Source organism: Mercenaria mercenaria, chromosome 3 (genome assembly GCF_021730395.1).
Source record: "Mercenaria mercenaria strain notata chromosome 3, MADL_Memer_1, whole genome shotgun sequence".
In the NCBI taxonomy this organism is placed as follows: domain Eukaryota; kingdom Metazoa; phylum Mollusca; class Bivalvia; order Venerida; family Veneridae; genus Mercenaria; species Mercenaria mercenaria.
In genome coordinates this window covers 48,952,373-48,972,176 of record NC_069363.1, presented here as the reverse complement: position 1 = coordinate 48,972,176, position 19,804 = coordinate 48,952,373, and the positions used below count along the sequence as shown (strand labels likewise).

General features: G+C 33.0%; 1 protein-coding gene across 1 annotated transcript; it reads right to left on the bottom strand.

The window, feature by feature from the left end:
• Window positions 1-469: 469 nt before the first annotated feature.
• Window positions 470-2,493, bottom strand: LOC128556032 (uncharacterized). Its single transcript, XM_053539931.1, has 2 exons — window positions 2,357-2,493; window positions 470-1,793 (listed from the first exon to the last, which is right to left on the bottom strand). Exon 2 carries the CDS (start codon window positions 1,706-1,708, stop codon window positions 950-952), a length of 759 nt encoding a protein of 252 aa, XP_053395906.1. The 5' UTR covers window positions 1,709-1,793; window positions 2,357-2,493; the 3' UTR covers window positions 470-949.
• Between the last annotated feature and the right edge of the window lie 17,311 nt (window positions 2,494-19,804).

Genomic DNA, 19,804 nt, shown 5'->3' with positions numbered 1-19,804 from the left:
CAGTTTAGATTAATACCGTTTTATTATATTATTTTGATTCTGAAATGTCTTATATAAAGAATAGTAGATCGAATATCGAAGCACTCTTTTCCGACGCCTGTATTACGCCAAATAATATGTGACGTGACGTCAATAGAGTCGTGTTTTAATGCAAATCAACATGAATTGTTATATTAGAATCCACGTCAATAAATAAATAATAACTAATCTTATTCGCCTTCGTGAAAGTGTGTAATTGTCTCCCTGATCGGTGAAGGTATATTTCGATATCAAACTGTCAACAAACAAATATCTCCCACTCTATCTTGTTTACCTTACTTTCGACCACAGTGATATCTCAGAGGACACAGAAGCTGCTTTGGAAAATAGGCAAAGAAACCCCTTTACAGCCAGCTGATTCAAGACAACGTTTGAAAACAATAAGATCAATTGATTTTTAAAATGTTGATGCTCCCTGTTATAATAATAATAATAATAATAATAATAACTTTATTTAAAGAGGATAACATATTTGGCTATATGTCTAACATATGGTCCTCTAACATAACAGTGTAAAAAGTCAACCTGAATATGTAACATAGACAGTGAAGTGAATCTTTTTTTTTTGCTGGGTTTAACGTCACACCGACACAATTCAGGTCATATGGCGACTTTCCAGCTTTGGTGGTGGAGGAAGACCCCAGGTGCCCCTCCGTGCATTATTTCATAACGGGCGGGCACCTGGGTAGAACCACCGACCTTGCGTAAGCCAGATGGATACAGTGAAGTAAAAGACATAAACTGAAATAACTTATTATGAACAAATTAATCTTTAGTGGCATACACAGTATGTAGTACAATGAAAACAGTTAAAAATCTAGGCAATATCAGAAGATATACTGTTGTTTATCTTTGTACGCGAGAAATTATTGTTGGCTATTAGTTGTAATCAATGTGTTCGTCAATTTCTCTAAACTTCTTTATGTGACACGTTTTTCTTTCGCTTTGGTCTTTTACACGTGATAAGGCTCATCTCTAAAAGCACATTCAATACTCCAGTGAAAATATGTTCTCTAAAATAAATATTGCTTAAATTCCTTTCGCCATCAGCTGATAGTAGTGAACTCATTACTGAAAATACATGACATCCTTGTAGTTCCGGTGTGTTTGTCTGGTCTTTAATTTTCTCAAAATCTTCTACAACAATAATTCTACATGTAGTATTGTCAAAAGATGAACTTTTAACAGCTCCACTTGATGATAAAATTACGTCTAGCATTTCCGACAAAACATTGATAGAACTAACTGTTCTTTCCCCACTACCGTCTAGTTTTCGTTTTATAAAATAATTGTTGCTGTTAGAATTTGACTGAAACCTTACGTGGAAGATCGTCTTTATAATACGAGGTATCCATTCGTCAAGTTTTTTAATTTCAGACACCCAGCAAAGGTCTTTGTCATTTTTACTTATTTCAGTAGACACATTATTTCCTAAGTGTTGGCCGTCAGCCTTGTCAACTGCGTGACAAATTACTATAGATGTTTTTCGCTGTTTTCGAAATCTTATTTTACTTAAGACAGTCTCAAAACAAAGTTCTAAAGACTTGTGTTCTTTGTTAAGAATGAATATTGAGTTATCGCACTTTACTCTGTACTTCCCGCTGTAGAGGCCGAACATGTCTATTCGTTTCACTTTTATATCTTTAACTGTCACTCTAAGAGCAATCATCGACTGTTCTGTATATCTTTTAAATTCGTCCTTAGCGTCGACAACAAAGAGAACGTCACACTTTATTGTTATCCATTGCTTTGCACTGAAAAATGAAGTAAACCATTTTCACGTAATATGAAATAAATTTATTCTGGAAAATTGTGCACAAACTCTCACTCTTAATTCCTACTTTGTCCCAAAGTTACAAGACAGGATAAATGTGTTTATTATTGTTCAATGAAATTCTTTAGGTCAGGGCATCCTACTTAGTAAGTACGTGTTGTCTTAAGTTCTCGACATACCTATGAAAAAGCATGAAAGATGGAAGTTTGGGAAAATTAAACTATATACAGAGAAAGCGAAGTAATTAAAGGAGCTGTGTCGTCAAGTTTAGCACTTAGTTCAAGATTTAAACAGGACCTATCCTGCTCTTTTCTGTTCAGATATTAGAATGAAACCTGTTATTTCTTGGGAGAAAAAAACCCGGAACATTTACCAAATTTAAGAAAAAAAAACGGATCGAAATAATTTCGCCGTTTTTATATATTAAAGAACGGATCGTATTTGATAAAATATCAAAATATTAAGAACTTTCAGGGGAGTTGCAAATGATTCAAAAACATATAAAATCTATAAACGTTTATATAAACAAATAACTTAACTTACATGTCAAATTGTTGTTTCTTTCTATATTGCCGACAATAAACGCAAACACCCAGTATGGTAAGTGATACTCCAACAACAGGTACAATAGTTGCGGGAAGGTATACATGCAGATCTGGACATGATAAAAACACAGAGGTATTTCAGAACTCTTATTTCTAATATGAACAATATTTAACCATTTATCAATAAAATCGATTTCAAGTTTTTATTTTTCTACCAACAACTATTGGTGAATTTCAGACACAAAGTCTTCCACGAAATCGTTACGAAAAACATGCATCTCGCCTTGAGATCGGACTCACGACCCTACGATTGATAGATCTGAACTCTTCCTATTGTGTTTCTTATGGTATTATTGTTTGTATGTTTTTCAACGTTAGAATCAAGGGAAACAATAAATGAAATTGGAAGTGTTTAATGCTACACCTTTATATATTTCGTTTTGTAAATATAAGTTTAATAAAATATCAATTAACCCTTATCAAGCTGGACACGATTCGATTGATTCTGCCTTTGCGACCAGTGTAGATCATGATCAGCTTTAACATCCACGCAGTCTGATCATGATCAACACTGGTCGCCATTCAGTCCGTATCTTCTTGGTATGCACCCCTAATCGTACTGTCCAAATTGAAAAAAGGGCATGTTCATTATAGAAATTTAGCTTGGTAAGGGTTAAATACGTCATTTTTATAAAAAATCTAAAAATGTTCTAATTAATGCAATAAGAAAATATCATTTGCAAGGCTGAGCAATAACATTTAAAGATGCATATTTTTGTTGTTATCAAAGACGAATAACATTGTTGTATTTTTTTTGTAAATCTTTGACTGGTTATAACTACTTCGAAACTATCAAATGCCGATGAGTATTCCACTACCATCAATTGATAAGTAAATATGACACATATAAACTTCAATTTTTATCTGATTATCAGGTTATCAAATTAATTGCGGATTTTCGGATCGGATATCTTAACATCATAAGTGACGTGATGCATAATGTTGGCGTCAACCGTTGTTTATCGCAGAATTTATTGATTTGATTTCACAACATTTTATTCCTTCCTTTTTAAGACAAATATACAATGTGAATATACAGAACACCACATGTTCGACTAACATTAGTAACTCGGTCCGTCCCCGAAGTTATAATCTATTGATTGCATTGTATTCTCATGAAAAAAAATAACAAAATGCATTTGGAAGAGAACGAAGCTAAGCGAAAAGAATAACAGCAATGTTGGAATAGAAGTAGAAATGACCTAACTGTAGAAATTAAGAGAAAGCGTGATAGATGGGAAGAGTGGGTCATAACTGGGGGGTTGGGGTACACTTGCGTTAAGATTTTATTACTGTAGTTTTCCTTGTTCGAGAAAGACAAATCGGATTTTGTTATAATTATCACCTACACTTTTTATGAACTGTGCAACGTCATGATGTTGCACGGACGTCATGGTATTTTGCATGACGTTATGCAGGAAACGTGGGTAAACAAATGTTTCAGTCATTAAAATTACATATATTTAAAGACAAATGCTTGTTTTACGTGTCAAATCTCGTTGTGACAGCCTTCGGGTGAAAGGACAGAACTAGGATATATTCAATTCAGAAACACTGTGATTTTTTTTCTTTATTATCTAAACATATATATTAGTTCTCCATTAACAATTACCAACGTTTATTAGAGTTTTTTGCTACCGCTTTATATTTCACTACTGGATGCACATACCATTAAACATGGTTTAAAACCCTGTAAAATATCCATTAAAATAGGAAAAACCGTTAATTAACCCCATTAATTCTTGCATCACTTTATTTAACAAGTTTCACAATATTAATGGATTACATTTTAAAATACCATTAAAAGACCCATTTTTAACCATGAATCATGCCATTAAAAATTTAGTTTGGTAGCTAAAATAGTTAATGGCTTTGAAAAAGTAGTGAAATTTTGTATTTTTGGAATTTAACAGGATTATTCATGGCCCTTAAATTTGATTTAATACCCATTAAATGTTTAGGTTGTGTACGATTTCATTTAAGAGTAAACTTAATGGCCCTTAACAGCAATGCAATGCCCATTAAATCCTAAATTCTGTAAAATGTGATTCGTATATATTTTCTTTTTGGTTTTGAGCTTGCTCTCCTATTGAATGCTTATAATTCCAGTCTCATATTGTTCTAAAATGGACTTTATTCACAATAAATACATTCTACGCACACATCGTTTATAATATATCATGATGTTATATTTAGTTGCATTGAAGTTATTTCCCCTTGATGCAGTTACGCCATTTTTTTCAAATGTTTGGCAAATTGTGTTCCTACAAAAATCGGATTTATTTCAATGAAAGTCGGATGGAAACGTATTAATTTATTTGATAAATTCAATCTACAATATTTTGGTAAGGGTAATACGTATTGATGCATGCCACTTTTTCTGTTCTTTGTTTTTCTTGTCCAAATGATCAGCATTTGTATAAGAAAAAGGGTGGGGCAAGGAATTTACATTATAACATGTGTACAGACTAGTTTAGATTTTCAAATTCCTGAGTAGAAACTATGGTTTATAGAAAGGTGAACAGTACACATAATTGTGAAGATTTACAGTCTGATCTAAATTCATCTGGGGCATGGGAAGATCAATCGCTTCTTTGTTTCAATGAATCAAAGACTGTGGTACGCTTAATTGGAGATGGGAGAAGCTACTTGTGATGCAATCCCTCAAACATTTGCTCTTAGCTGTACAGTGCATGCATGTGAGCACAGAATATTGAAGTAGAGCTAAATTGTGATTGCCCATAAAAAGTGCGCTGACATTGTCATCAGTAGTTGCTTTTTGAATGCACCTGATGCCTAATGTCAGTACCAATAAAAACTTGGTCAGAATGTTTGTCAATATTATAATCATGTTGAATAGTTAAAACTACCCACATGGTCACTTAATCTATTAAACCGGTACCTGTAAACCCTTCTCAGTACAACTCAATACAATACAATATCCATTTATTTTCTCATTTCATATGAACATATGACAGAATAAGGATACAATATAACAAATGTTTGTACGAGGCTGTTACAACTTACATGTGTTTACATTACAAAATAATAAGAGACAAAAGAAGAAACAAATATTCTTCTAGCATTTTACAAAACAGTACACATGTATAGATACTTTTACATGTGTAGTAATACGTAGTTTAAATCAATATGGCAAATATTAATATTAAGTTGATTATCTTAAGATGTCTAATTCTGAAGGCAAATTTTCATGGCCCTTAATTTGATATACAATTAAAATATTATAAACCCATTTAAATTGAATCTGACATATTTAATGCGACCATCAATCAATTTTTTAATAATTAACGGCCATTAACAGAGTATTAAAAAAATTAATGGCCCCATTAGTTCTTACTAATTAATGGGGAATTAAGGGGTACTTTTTTAATGGCACATTAATTTCATGCCAATTATAATTTTTCATGGAGTTTTAAGGAGCATGTTAACTTATTTTAATGGTTTATTTTAAGCAGCTTTTCATGGCCATCAAAGTCATTTTTAATGTATGGCATTAAAACTATGGTCATGAAAATCCCATTAAATAGTAAGAAGTAATGGGTGAATTTTAATGGTGACCTATTAAAACTCTGTTAAAAACCTTTGAAAAAATTAAGGCCAATTTCATGACCCGTTTAATGGCATGTGCATCCAGTAGTGTTTGTTCAATATATAAATGTTATACTTACCGTAAAACGAATTATCTGCAAAAATCCCATAAAGTAATAATAATATACTGATTTTGTTACTGAAGACGCCATTTATTTAATTGTTCCGCTCATAAAATGAAATAACGACAGACCCATTTGACTGGGAAGTGACGCACGTCTCTGATCCTTATTAAGAGATGTAATTGATATACATAAAAATATAGCCAACTTATTGTATTTATAACTTATATCCGAAATGTAATCTATGCCGTACGTATCTACCTTCCAACCGTTTAAGCAAAATCAAATTAAAACATTACTTGATGACGTTTTGATCAAAATGATATTTTTCTTCCGCATAAACCAGCAGACCAATGGAATCCTGTCTCTTTGTGTGCATTTTTAAGGTTCCTTGTGGTACGATATATTTCGGTTACTGTAGACAACAATGGAAAATTGTGTGACAAGGTATATCATTTTGCAAAATGTCAGCAATTAGTACCAAGCATAAATAAAGCACTTTATCGATAAACATTGACACTGTAAAAGGATATAAGACAATAAAAAGATTCATACTATTCATAGAATACGATCATGTTATGGTTTTTATACTGTACAGATTTAGATTAATAGTATAGTACTCGCTTAAAGTTTACTTTTTAGGCAACGTTGAAGAAAATGCGTCACTTAAAATTAATGGGTGGAGACTTAACACAAATATGTTGCAATAAATTTAGAAGTCATTGCGTTCGTTTAACATTAAAATATTTGAGTTTGTATTGTACACACATTTTTGAAGAACTGTGTTGGAGTTACAATCACTCAACGAAGTAACGCATGTTTATTTTCTCTGAATTATGTGTATAGAATATACTATATTTCTCTAATAAAACACCTGAAATTAATTAACCACAACTCATGTTTGTATCAAATGCGTCAGCATATCGCCATGAATATAAATGATTACTTTCTACCTGCTTGCTCTGATGGTTAACGTTTTCAGCAAAAACGCACTTTCCTTACACAATAATTTTACAATGTGTTTCTTTATGCATCTTCTTCCAGCTATCACCTTCTCATACACTACAATATATATTTTTTTTGCATATCGACATATGCCTTCTGCCCCTCCCCCACTTTCAACGCACCAAACTGCATCGCACAAAATCGAGTGTTTGTCTGATCTTGCACTTTTGTTATAATATAATCATATAACCAATTAAGTAAAGCGATTCATATTATAAAATATAAAACAGTCAGTTGTTTTAATGGCGCATTTTAAATCAAAATCAGTTGTTTACATTAAAGAATCAATCACATTTAAGCAATATTTTATGACATTTTCAACTTAGTGTATGAGATTTATTTTAGGAGCAAAAAGATACATTTCTTATAGGGATCTAACTCTACGTAACAGGCCGTTTGTTCCGGACAGGATTTTCCCGCATCTTTACCAAAATTTGAAAAACTCGTCTTACATCCCGGTGTGCAAGATACGCTTCTATAATGAAATAGTGCTTAGTGCTTAAAAGAAATGCATTCATTTTATTTCATTTCTTCATTAATTGAAGAATACGGCATACAAGAAAAAACCACTGGTTGATTTGAATGAAAATATCTGGTAACTATTAATGCGGTAACCAGGCTCTGTCGATATTTTCGTCAGTACCTTCAACCAGTGAAAAATTCTTACAATATCTTTACTTAGGCACTCAGGGAAGTTCAACACAAGTCAGTTAGTAATGTTTCGAACAAATCCATTACTCATTTAAAATTTGGCTAATCACATTAACATGTATAGTGCATGAAACTATGCAAACGTTTTGAAAATAATATCCGATCATCGGTATCTTGAAACACTTCATAGGACACGTACATGAAACACATTGTACCGCGGTATTTTACACTTTTAAAAGCGGACCCATGATAAACATTAATTACGTTATATAAGGAATCTGATAACATTGATGGGCTATGGAATGATGATGATAAAAATGTCTACAACCATATTTGGTTGTATGATTTATGTATTATTATAATACAATTAAATGCATATGATACAGTGGCTTAGACAGTGTAATGTAACATTAGAAGCATGAAATGACATCAAGTGCTTCATCTGTGTCTACTTCATTTAAATAAAATAGATTCGAATTAAATGTTTCTATTGTTTAGTAATTATACCCATAGTTTGATTTTGTAAATTAATGCTTTTGTATGATTATGTACATTTTAAACAGTTGAAAGCATCAAAATAGCTGCTTCATGTTTGCTTTTCTACATGTTGTCAGAATGATCTATGAAATATTTGTAACTCGGCTTCCATGGTAAAAACCTAGGTCACTGGGTCAAATCATTGAAAAATACCTGACTTACATAAAAAATGGTCTATGAAATCTAGTTTAGATAATTTCACAGAAATGTTCCGTTTGTTCAAATTCATTCAGTTTAACGAAAACATGGCAATAAGGCGGGGCAGTCACGTTTTCATTCATTTAATATATAGAACTTCTTGTATCCTGTGCATATACTGAAACCTTTCCGTCTTAAAACGCTAGCCCAATTTCAAAATATCTTGACAGATAATTCCGTTGCGCGACCCTCTACTAAAATTGTTCAAGCAATTTGTGAGACTTAGGTAAATGATCTAGGGTCATGATGACCCCTCTTGTTTTGATATGTGCTAGACAAGCTTCTTTTTCAAAATATTTAGAAACGTCATTTTTGGAACGAATGTAATACGTATTCTTTCTAAGGCAGTTCGATCGTGCTCTTAGAATAGATCAACATTAACCAAAGCTTTATCAGGAATTACAAAAGAAAAATGTTTAAGGAACAAAGACTCCTAATTGTATTCTTAATTAGATGTAATTACAAATAAAATCTAGTCGATTTTGCATAGTTTCGCTATTTGTTTAGTGCAGGGATCCTTTACAGATCGTTAATTTTACCATTATTCAATTGTTAGATTGTAATAATTTGTTCATACAATGTGAGTTTGTAATTCGACTAATTTTAAATCAATTTTCTAAAGCCTTAAATAAGTTTTTGTTTAAGACTGGTTTTATTTATAATACGTTTAAGGGTCTAGTTGAAAACGTCCATAATTTTATGCCTAAAATATAAATAAAATACTCATGTGATTACGTGACTTTTAGATATATTTTGAACATCTAAAGCAAAAATCGTAAGCATTAATTACAATAATTATATAAAATTGAACACGATTTATACTTAAGCGGACGCGTTAGGCTTACCAAGTTCAAAACGAAACGAATCTTTTTCGGTATGATTTACACCAAACAATTAATCGCATTTAATTTAAAAACTGGATTAGGCTGTGAAACCTCCGATTTATTTTCTCAGCAGGAATTGTGTGTATATCATGCTATTTACTTCATGTTGTTCCCTTTGTTAAGACTTAAGAAGAGAAACAAAATCATTTAAATATATAAATCACTTAATGGGACGCATACTTTGAAATTAGAAAAAAAGTGGGTTGGGTATGATAAAATTTACCTGCAAAAAAGTACAAAGTTTTGGTACATGAAATGGATACTGTTTCAACTGTTATAAGTACACAAAGGATTGCTCACTAAAATAAAAATGAGAAAAACTGAAAAAAGAAAGTTATTGTTGAATTACATAAGACTTATTGTGTACATTCAAAGTCAACAATTGATATTTTTTTGTGCGAAAATAATAGTGTTTTACCTTGTCCAAACATTTATCAATCTCCTACAGATTCTAATTTTAAGAAGAAAAGTGAAATAAGTTCACTGTCTTCTTTTCATTTTGCATATGTAAGCTATACCACATGATTTAGTTTGTTTACAAAGTAGTGCATAAGAAAAGATATGGTGGTCAAGGAATGCCACATTCCAAAACTAAAAGAGTATATTCCCCTTAATACATTAAACATTTATCGTTACACAAGTCGAGTGGCTTACAATAAGGGCCTAGAAATGTTTCCATTATTAATTTTCAACTTGGTACTCATGAACTACAATGTACTTCAATATAAAAACACATTCAACAAACTTTTGAAAATGTATTGTCTTAAAAGTCCCTAAAATAATGTATGAAATTTGGTTGAGAGGTCCAATCAATGTGTATATGTGCAAAAGTAACATTCTAATCTTGTTCACAAAACTTACTAATACACAGCAGGAATATCAATGATCAAAACTGGACGAATATACAGTTATCCTCACTTTAATGTCATTTATAATTCGCCTTGAATTCTCCACCATACTTTTCATAACTCTGTTTGCACGAGTCGCACGAGAATGCTGTCATTCACGTAAAAACGGGGTCAGATAAGTTGTAAATGCAATATCATCTAAACGTAATTAATGGATTATGCAGTTCAAGAAAAACTTTATCTCATAACGTAATGAACAAGTATAATGTTGTAACAACAACTATACTTATACTGATCTAAGTAGCAGTCGGTTTTTAAGTGACTTTATTGACTCATTTTGTGTTTTGTTATTGTTGTCAAAAAGTATAACGGAAGTGCCTCACAACTGAAGCGGAAACCAGTTTGATGCACAAAGTAGTCCACTGTAAGTAATATTTTTTGATAAATGTCCATAGAAATTAATAATTTTCTGATATTAAAGACGAATATCTGAATAGGATTCGTTATTTGATAAGAAATTATAATCATCGACATGTTTTTTTTTAAAAATCATACACGTGCTGACACCTAAGTTGTCTGCCGTTGTTTAATAGAGTTGCCTTTCGTCCGGCGCAGTAATACTTTATGCAGTGAATCGCCGAGAAGTCGTGGGAAAATTAAAAACCATCACTACTGGATGCACATGCCATTAAACGGGTCATGAAATTGGCCTTAATTTGTTCAAAGGTTTTTAACAGAGTTTTAACAGGTCACCATTAAAATTCACCCATTACTTCTTACTATTTAATGAGATTTTCATGACCATAGTTTTAATGCCATACATTAAAAATGACTTTGATGGCCATGAAAAGCTGCCTAAAATAAACCATTAAAATAAGTTAACAGGCTCCTTAAAACTCCGTGAAAAATTTTAATTGGCATGAAATTAATGTGCCATTAAAAAGTACCCCTTAATTCTCCATTAATTAGTAAGAACTAACGGGGCCATTAATTTTTTAAATACTCTGTTAATGGCCATTAATTTTTAAAAAAAATGATTAATGGGTCTCATTAAATATGTCAGATTCAATTTTAATGGGTTTATAATATTTTAATTGTATATCAAATCAAGGGCCATGAAAATTTGCCTTCAGAATTAGACATATTAAGATAATCAACTTCATATTAATATTTGCCATATTGATTTAAACTATGTATTACTACACATGTAATAGTATCTATACATATGTACTGTTTTGTAAAATGCTAGAAGAATATTTGTTTCTTCTTTTTTCTCTTATTATTTTGTAATGTAAACACATGTAACAGCCTCGTACAAACATCTGTTATATTGCATCCTTATTCTGTCATATGTTCATATGAAATGAGAAAATAAATGGATATTGTATTGTATTGAGTTGTACTGAGAAGGGTTTACAGGTACCGGTTTAATAGATCAAGTGACCATGTGGATAGTTTTAACTATTCAACATTATAATATTGACAAACATTCTGACCAAGTTTTTATTGGCACTGACATTAGGTATCAGGTGCATTCAAAAAGCAACTACTGATGACAATGTCAGCGCACTTTTTATGGGCAATCACAATTTAGCTCTACTTCAGTATTCTGTGCTCACATGCATGCACTGTACAGCTAAGAGCAAATGTTTGAGGGATTGCATCACAAGTAGCTTATCCCATCTCCAATTAAGCATACCACACTCTTTGATTCGTTGAAACAAAGAAGCGATTGATCTGTCCATGCCCCAAATGAATTTAAATCAGACTGTAAATCTTCACAATTATGTGTACTGTTCACTTTTCTATAAACCATAGTTTCTACTCAAGAATTTGAAAATCTAAACTAGTCTGAACACATTTTATAATGTAAATTCCTTATCCCACCCTTTTTCTTATACAAATGCTGATTATTTGGACAAGAAAAACAAAGAACAGAAAAAGTGGCATGCATCAATACATATTTATCCTTACTAAAATATTGTAGATTGATGTTATCAAATAAATTAATACGTTTCAATCTGACTTTCATTGAAATAAATCCGATTTTTGTAGGAACACAATTTGCCAAACATTTGAAAAAAATGGCATAACTGCATCAAGGGGAAATAACTTCAATGCAACTAAATATAACATCATGATATATTATAGACGATGTGTGCGTAGTATGTATTTATTGCGTTTAAAGTCCATTTTAGAACAATATGAGACTGGAATTATAAGCATTCAATAGGAGAGCAAGCCAAAAACCAAAAAGAAAATATATACGAATCACATTTTATAGAATTTAGGATTTAATGGGCATTACATTGCTGTTAAGGGCCATTAAGTTTACTCTTAAATGAAATTGTACACAACCTGAACATTTAATGGGTATTAAATCAAATTTAAGGGCCATGAATAATCCTGTTAAATTAAAAAAATACAGAATTTCACTATTTTTACAAAGTCATTAACTATTTTAGCTACCAAACTAAATTTTTAATGGCATGATTCATGGTTGGAAATGGGTGTTTTAATGGTATTTTAACATGTGACCCATTAATATTGTGAAACATGTTAAATAAAGTGAGGCAAGAATTAATGGGGTTAATTAACGGTTTTTCCTATTTTAATGGATATTTTACAGGGTTTTAAACCATGTTTAATGGTATGTGCATCCAGGAGTGCATGTAAATAAACTAAAATTAATCACACTTTCAAAATCAATTTCAAGTGATCGACGTTATGCATTTAACCCACCTGACCTGTGTAGCATCTTAGATATCGGTTCTCTAAGGTATTCATTGTGTAGAATGTCATGTTATGCCATTGCAGTGTATCCCACTCTGACCTTTTTTGTTTACATTTTTTATCAATGAGAAATATGGCGTCCATCCCGAGCTGAAATGACGTGGCGTTAAATTTTTACATGTTTAAGCAAATCTGGTGTGTTAGAAAGAAAATTTCATCCCTTCAACATTATTTGTAACACTGGTATTGTAAAAAACCTGTTTTTTTTTCCTTATACAAAAGCTTAATATTTTGTGTTGAATGTATTTTCACAAAGATCCCTGTTTTCCTATTACATTCATAGTACCACATCCTTATCCACAAAGTACTGAATATTACAGGTATTCATTAGTATTATATCAGTTTAGGAATATGTTTTTTATCTTCCCACCATCGATTTCTTGAATATGCACCCCTTCCTCATTTCCGTATGAACTGTAGATGTAGCAATATGTGTCCCCTTAATAGCACCATTTCATACAACTAGTCAGATACACAGCTTTTAATTTGTTGGCCTTGTTTCGTAAATTCCGTGATAGTTGTGGGGGAAGGGTTGTATTTTCGATTAACTGGATTTTTAATGGATAAAAAATAACGAAGGCCAGTCAAATATCGGGAACAATTAAATTCAAAAGATCCTATTACCCGTTTGGTAAATGTTTCATTTTATTTCAATGATCATTCCCCCATAAACGACCGTATTCCCCCTCTTCCTGTTGCGACCGATCAAAACAAACAACTGGCAGGCCGAAGGTAAGAAATCGTTTTCAAATTAATTATTTTGCTTTACACAGTGTGTGTATTTAAGTGTTACGATAAGTTGAACATAAACATGTGTATGTGGTGATGTAACAGATGAAACAGACAAGAAATGTTTACAAAATGCTGATCACACTCATTGCATGGGAATTCACTCGACCAAGTCACGAAACTGGTGAATAACATGTCAAATTGATTAGCAATCTAATAATCCATGTTGTTTTCTGAAATAAGCATGCATATGGAAGAAATTACATTTTATGTAGACGGTAAACACATTCACTGTATGCCGACTTGTCAATTTTGATTTTGATCTGAATTCATATTTGTGACTGACTCTGTATTCCATTTTGCGACTTACGTATGCGATTTATGTACTTTTAGGGCGTAAACGAAGTAAAGATACATACCGAAGTGTCTCTATCAGTTTCATGTATATAATGTCATTTAATGTCGAATGTAGAAAAAGCACGCCTATAAACCGTGCTTCTATCTTACTAGAAGCAAGAGCTGCCGTCTAACGGTCGCTAAATTATACCCACGCTTCCGTCATCCTGGACCAATTGATAATGGCAATCATTTTTTAATAAATAAAGTAGTAACAGTGGAGACAATGATTGATATATACAATTGTATATTAATTAGGATGCGTGAACAAGTAACATTAAGTTAAAGTACGGACACGAAAAACCGACCCTTATTTTTATTTTGTGATCTGGACACTGGAGCAATGGACCAGCAATGGACCAGCTGGGGCCAGTATTATCAACCATCTTATCATATCGTACGACCAAAATTTTGTCTGAACACTCCTAAATTGCTGATACTAGTAACAAAACACATGCCAATTTCATGCGTTCAAGATTTTATGTGTAGGCCTACTGGCAGGTAGCATGTTTTCTGTATAATGTGTCCATATTTGAAGAAAACAGATATCACAGTTTTGACCTACGGTCGATTTTAGTCGTACAATGTTTGATAATTACGCGCTACGCATCGACTCATGATGGTGAATATTTGTAACAAGTTACCTTCAGAATTCCTTCATGCATAAAGACACGAAACATGAACCGGCTGTATTTTTGATATTTGACCTCTTAGTGCGGCCCTTGACATTGGAGCTAGGTCTGTGTCTGTGCGCAACACATTGTCTCATAATGGTGAACATTTGTGCCAAGTTATTTTACAATCCCTTAATGTATAACGAAGTTATGACACGGACGAGAAAAAATGGACCTTTTTTACCTTTGACCTCTTAAGTGTGACATTGACAAGTTTGAGAGTGGTAGATGTAATAGTATTCAAGTAATTGCAGGACCAAATTTGTAAGACTTACATACAGACAGACCGGACAGACAGACCGCATGGTGACTCCTATATATACCACCCTCCTTCGAACTTCGTTTGAGGGTTATAATTATGAAGAAATACTACAGGAGTTGGTTGAAAGTCGAGATTTAATAAATAAGTCAGTTGCTAACAGGGAAACAGTCTTTTTTACGGAAGTCGCAAACATTTGTACAGTACTGCAAGCAAACATGCATACAGTATTGATATCACACCGAATCCTCTTTCATTGACGATTATAAACAAATTGGAGGCCTTAGCAATGAATTTATTTAATTTTACCAAACTAGTATTGTTTCTTTATCCATGAAACAGTGGGATTTATATGTAGATCATTCCTCAAGCAAGAAATATGTACTTTTGACGCCGACAATGTGCAAGTTCTGGACAAAACCAGTGATCAATCGAGATTTTTGCTATAATTTTACCTGTAATCAGACTAACATAATATATAAAGAAACAAATCATGTTCAGCTTCCAATATAATGTAAATATACTGTACACACCAACAAAGCACATTAATCTCTTTAAAATAGTTTTTTTTTTCCCAACTTTTAGCTGTCAGCTTATTGTTTTGATCGGTCGCAACAGGAAGAGGGGGAGTACAGTCGTTTACAGGGTGTTCATTGATTAATTTATGTAAAAAGTAAAACACAAAAATTATAAATAACAATTTTGCCATCTTGGATTTCATTATAGAATGAGTCTCTGCAAATGTAGGGATATAAACTAAACAACGCAAGTGTGCTATCTACGAGTATATTTTAAAGACGGAAGCATAATACACAATCGTCTAGTGTTTGGTAAACTTTGATAATGATATTATATATTTTATTTTATCGTTTCCGTGAATTAAAAACTAAAGATCATAGAAATGAAATGATTTGTGATTATGCGCGTGAAAGTGCCGACGTTACTCTGAGTCATCAGCGATTCTGTTTATTTCCGTTTTTTTTTAATGATTTTTATTCTCTATGTCTGTTCGCTATAACCGAGGGGTTTTCCATTGAATTTCATATTTTAGGACTGGAAAATTTGTTCCTTATAATCGAGTGTTCCTTATAACCGAGTTTCTTATAACCGAGGATTTTCACATTGAATAAAGAAGGAATTAGATCGGGGAATTGAAAATTGTTCTTTATAACCGATTGTTCCTTATATCCGAGTTCCTTATAAGTGAGGTTTACTGTAGCATTTCCTATATTAGTGAAAAAATGTCAGAAAACGCTGGTCCAATGCCGATATTTTCCATGCGCGACCCTCCATTAAAATTGTTATAGTAATCTGTGAAACTTAGGTGAATGATCTATGGACATCATGTCTCTTTCGTTTTAATAATCAACTAGGTATGTCTTTTTTAATGTATTTAGAATACGAATGCACCACTATTTCTTTCGAAGACAACCATGCCTTTAGAATGGACCGATATTGACCAAAGCTTTACCAGTAATTACAAAACGTTTATCGAACAAAGATTTTAACTAGATGTTACCACTACTAAAACAAGAGCTGTCGGAGGACAGCAACGCTCGACTATTCAACAGCCTTGTCAATTGAATGAATACAAAAGTTGAAAAAGGGGCATAAATTTGTAAAATGCAAAGTAGAGGTATTGAACCTCTGTACTGCATGTCATATCATGACAGTGAACAAGTGTGTGAAGTTTCAATCCTTTCCAATTTGTGGATACTGAGATACCAGCTTACATACAAAAACTTAACAAAAAACTGCTAAGTCAAAGGGGCATAATTTTGTAAAAATGCCAAGTAGAGTTATGGGACCTTCACAGTGCATGTTAGATCATGACAGTGAACAAATGTGTGAAGTTTCAATCCATTCCAATTAGTGGATACTGAGATATCAGATTACATACAAAAATTTAACCAAAAACTGCTAAGTCGAAAAAGGGGCATAATTTTGAAAAAAAAGAGAGTAGAGTTATGGGACTTGCTTAGTGCATGTCAGATCATGATAGTGAACAAGTATGTGAAGTTTCAATCCATTCCCATAAGTAAGTACTGAGATACCAGCTTACATACAAAACCTTAACCAAAAATTTCTAAGTCGAAAAAGGGGCATAATTTTGTAAAAAAGCAAAATAGAGTTATGGAACTTGTGCAAGGTAGATCAGTTCATCACAGTGAATAAGTGTGTGAAGTTTCAATCCATTCCCACAAGTGGTTACTGAGTTACCAGCTTACATACAAAACCTTAACCAAAAATTTCTAAGTTGAAAAAGGGGCATAATTTTGTAAAAAAGCAAAATAGAGTTATGGAACCTGTGCAATGTAAGTCAGTTTGTCACAGTGAATAAGTGTGTGAAGTTTCAATCCATTCCCACAAGTGGTTACTGAGATACCAGCTTACATACAAAACCTTAACCAAAATCGGGACGCGGACGCGGACGCCGACGCCGACGCCGACGCGGACGCCGACGCATGGGCGAGTGCAATAGCTCACTATTCTATGAATAGTCGAGCTAAAAACCATTGCTAATTGATTACTGCAGTGGTCTTGTTACGGATCGTTGAATTTACCATTGTTGAAATGCAATGTTGAAGAATCGTGCAAAAATGACCAAACTAGTCTTAACATCACTCCGCACAAAAAAAAAACAACAACAAAAAAACACCAGTTTGCAGTGGGCAATACTTGCGGCAGGTTTATTAAGAAGGCAAGTTTCATTTACAGGTATGCAATTCAGATAAACAATTGTTATACAACAACATTAATTTTCCATTTAAACAACCTAAAACTCTCCATATCCATACATATTTAAGTGTATTCATCCTTTACTCTAATAACACTTAAGTGTAATACATGCTACGTTCAAATTAATCAGAAATATTATTACGACTATTGTAAACAGACTAAAACAGTTTAAAACAGTAATGATACTTCAATGTTATAAACAGAATACTATCCCACTGAAAAAATTGATCGTATTTTCATCTCTGGAATATTTGCCGCACACGAAAAACTCCCTATTAAGAGCCCACACATTAGAAAATGATAATTATACCGGATTTTAGGAAGAAACGTATCACCGCGGCAACAATAAAAATTGTATGGCTCGAAATCGAAATGATTTCTCAGAACATTCCTGAAAATTGGATACCGGATCTAACCCAAGGCTGTAGATGTTAATAATCATTCTAGCATAAAACTGCTGTTATTGTCACTTTTCGAGGGGTGTTTTAACAGGAGAGAAAACGTGTGTTAACAGAGAGATTCTCGCGCTCACGTGCTGTTATAACACATTTTTATATATGCGCGTTCCGCGGCAAAGTGTAAACGTATTACGGCCCCAAAACGGATAATTCAAAAGGAAATGACGACAACGTAGACTTTACCGCGCATTTCATGGAAATTTAATGACGTTGAGAGACAATATATTCATTTACTTGTTTTTTACGCATTTTATGCTAGAATAGCGTTAGCGCATGTTCTTTTCGTGTTATAACATCTTCAGAATCCCTCGGTAATCGATGGTACCCTCGTCCTACCGGACTGGGGTACCAACAAATCCCTCGGGATTCTGTAGATGTTATAACACGAAAAAACATGCGTTATCCCTACAATAATAGCTACATAAAAAAACTTCGAATTTGAATAGCAAAGTAAATGTTCTACCTCTCAGTGTGAAGTTTAGAACTAAATAACACCCGCTAATCCATCAAATACCCGCCAAATATCACATGACTAAAGTGCATGACTGATTCGCGCCAAATATTCTTTCCCGCAAATGTTTGCGCTACTTAATGTGAAGACATTCGTTCTGTGCTATACTGCGAAACGCGCAGAATTGTCAATTGGATTACCTTTTAGACTTACTACATGGCAATATATGAAATAAACTTGAGATAATGCATATATTATTTACTTGTTTTATCGCAAATTACTTTGAAAAATGGTCGGATTTTGGTTGAAAAATGGTGGGATTTGGTTGAAAAATGGTTGGATTGTGGTTGAAAAATGGTTGAATTTACGTCCCCGACGTTTAGCCAACGTCAGGATCCGACGTTTAAACGGTTTGCAAGTCCAACCAAAATCCAACGTTTATCCAACGTCCTGATCCGACATTTTTTTAGTTCTAACCAACGTCAAATGTTAACTACCATGCAGATTTGAAACGTGTAAAATCTTAAAAATGAATATATTACCCATTCTAGCATAAAACTGCTGTTCTTGTCACTTTTTGGGGGTATTTTAACTGGAGAGAAAACGTGTGTTAACAGAGAGATTCTCGCGCTCACGTGCTGTTATAACACCTTTTTATATATGCGCGTTCCGTTGCAGAACGTAAACGTATTACTGCCACAAAACGGATAATTCAAAAGGAAATGACGTCAACGTGAAAAAACAACTCGGATATTCCCGCGCATTTCATGGAAATTTAATGACGTGAGAGATAACGTATTCATTTATTCGTTTTTTCCCGCGTTTTATGCTAGAATAGTATTTTCGTGTCATAACATCTTCAGAATCCCTCGGGATTCTGCAGACGTTATAACACGAAAAAACATGCGTTATCCCTACATTAACGTCATTTAATGTTCGTGAAATGCGCTCAATGTCAGCTTTGTTTGATCACGTTGATTTCATTTCTTTTTTAATGCGTTATACAGGCACGTACGTAGTACGTTTACGCTTTGCTACGGAACGTGCATATATTTTAACAGTGCGTGAGCGCGAAAATCTCTGTTTACAAACG

Coding starts and splice junctions, on each gene's coding strand:
- LOC128556032 (XM_053539931.1), bottom strand. CDS start 1,708: ATGATTGCTCTTAGAGTGACAGTTAAAGATATAAAAGTGAAACGAATA.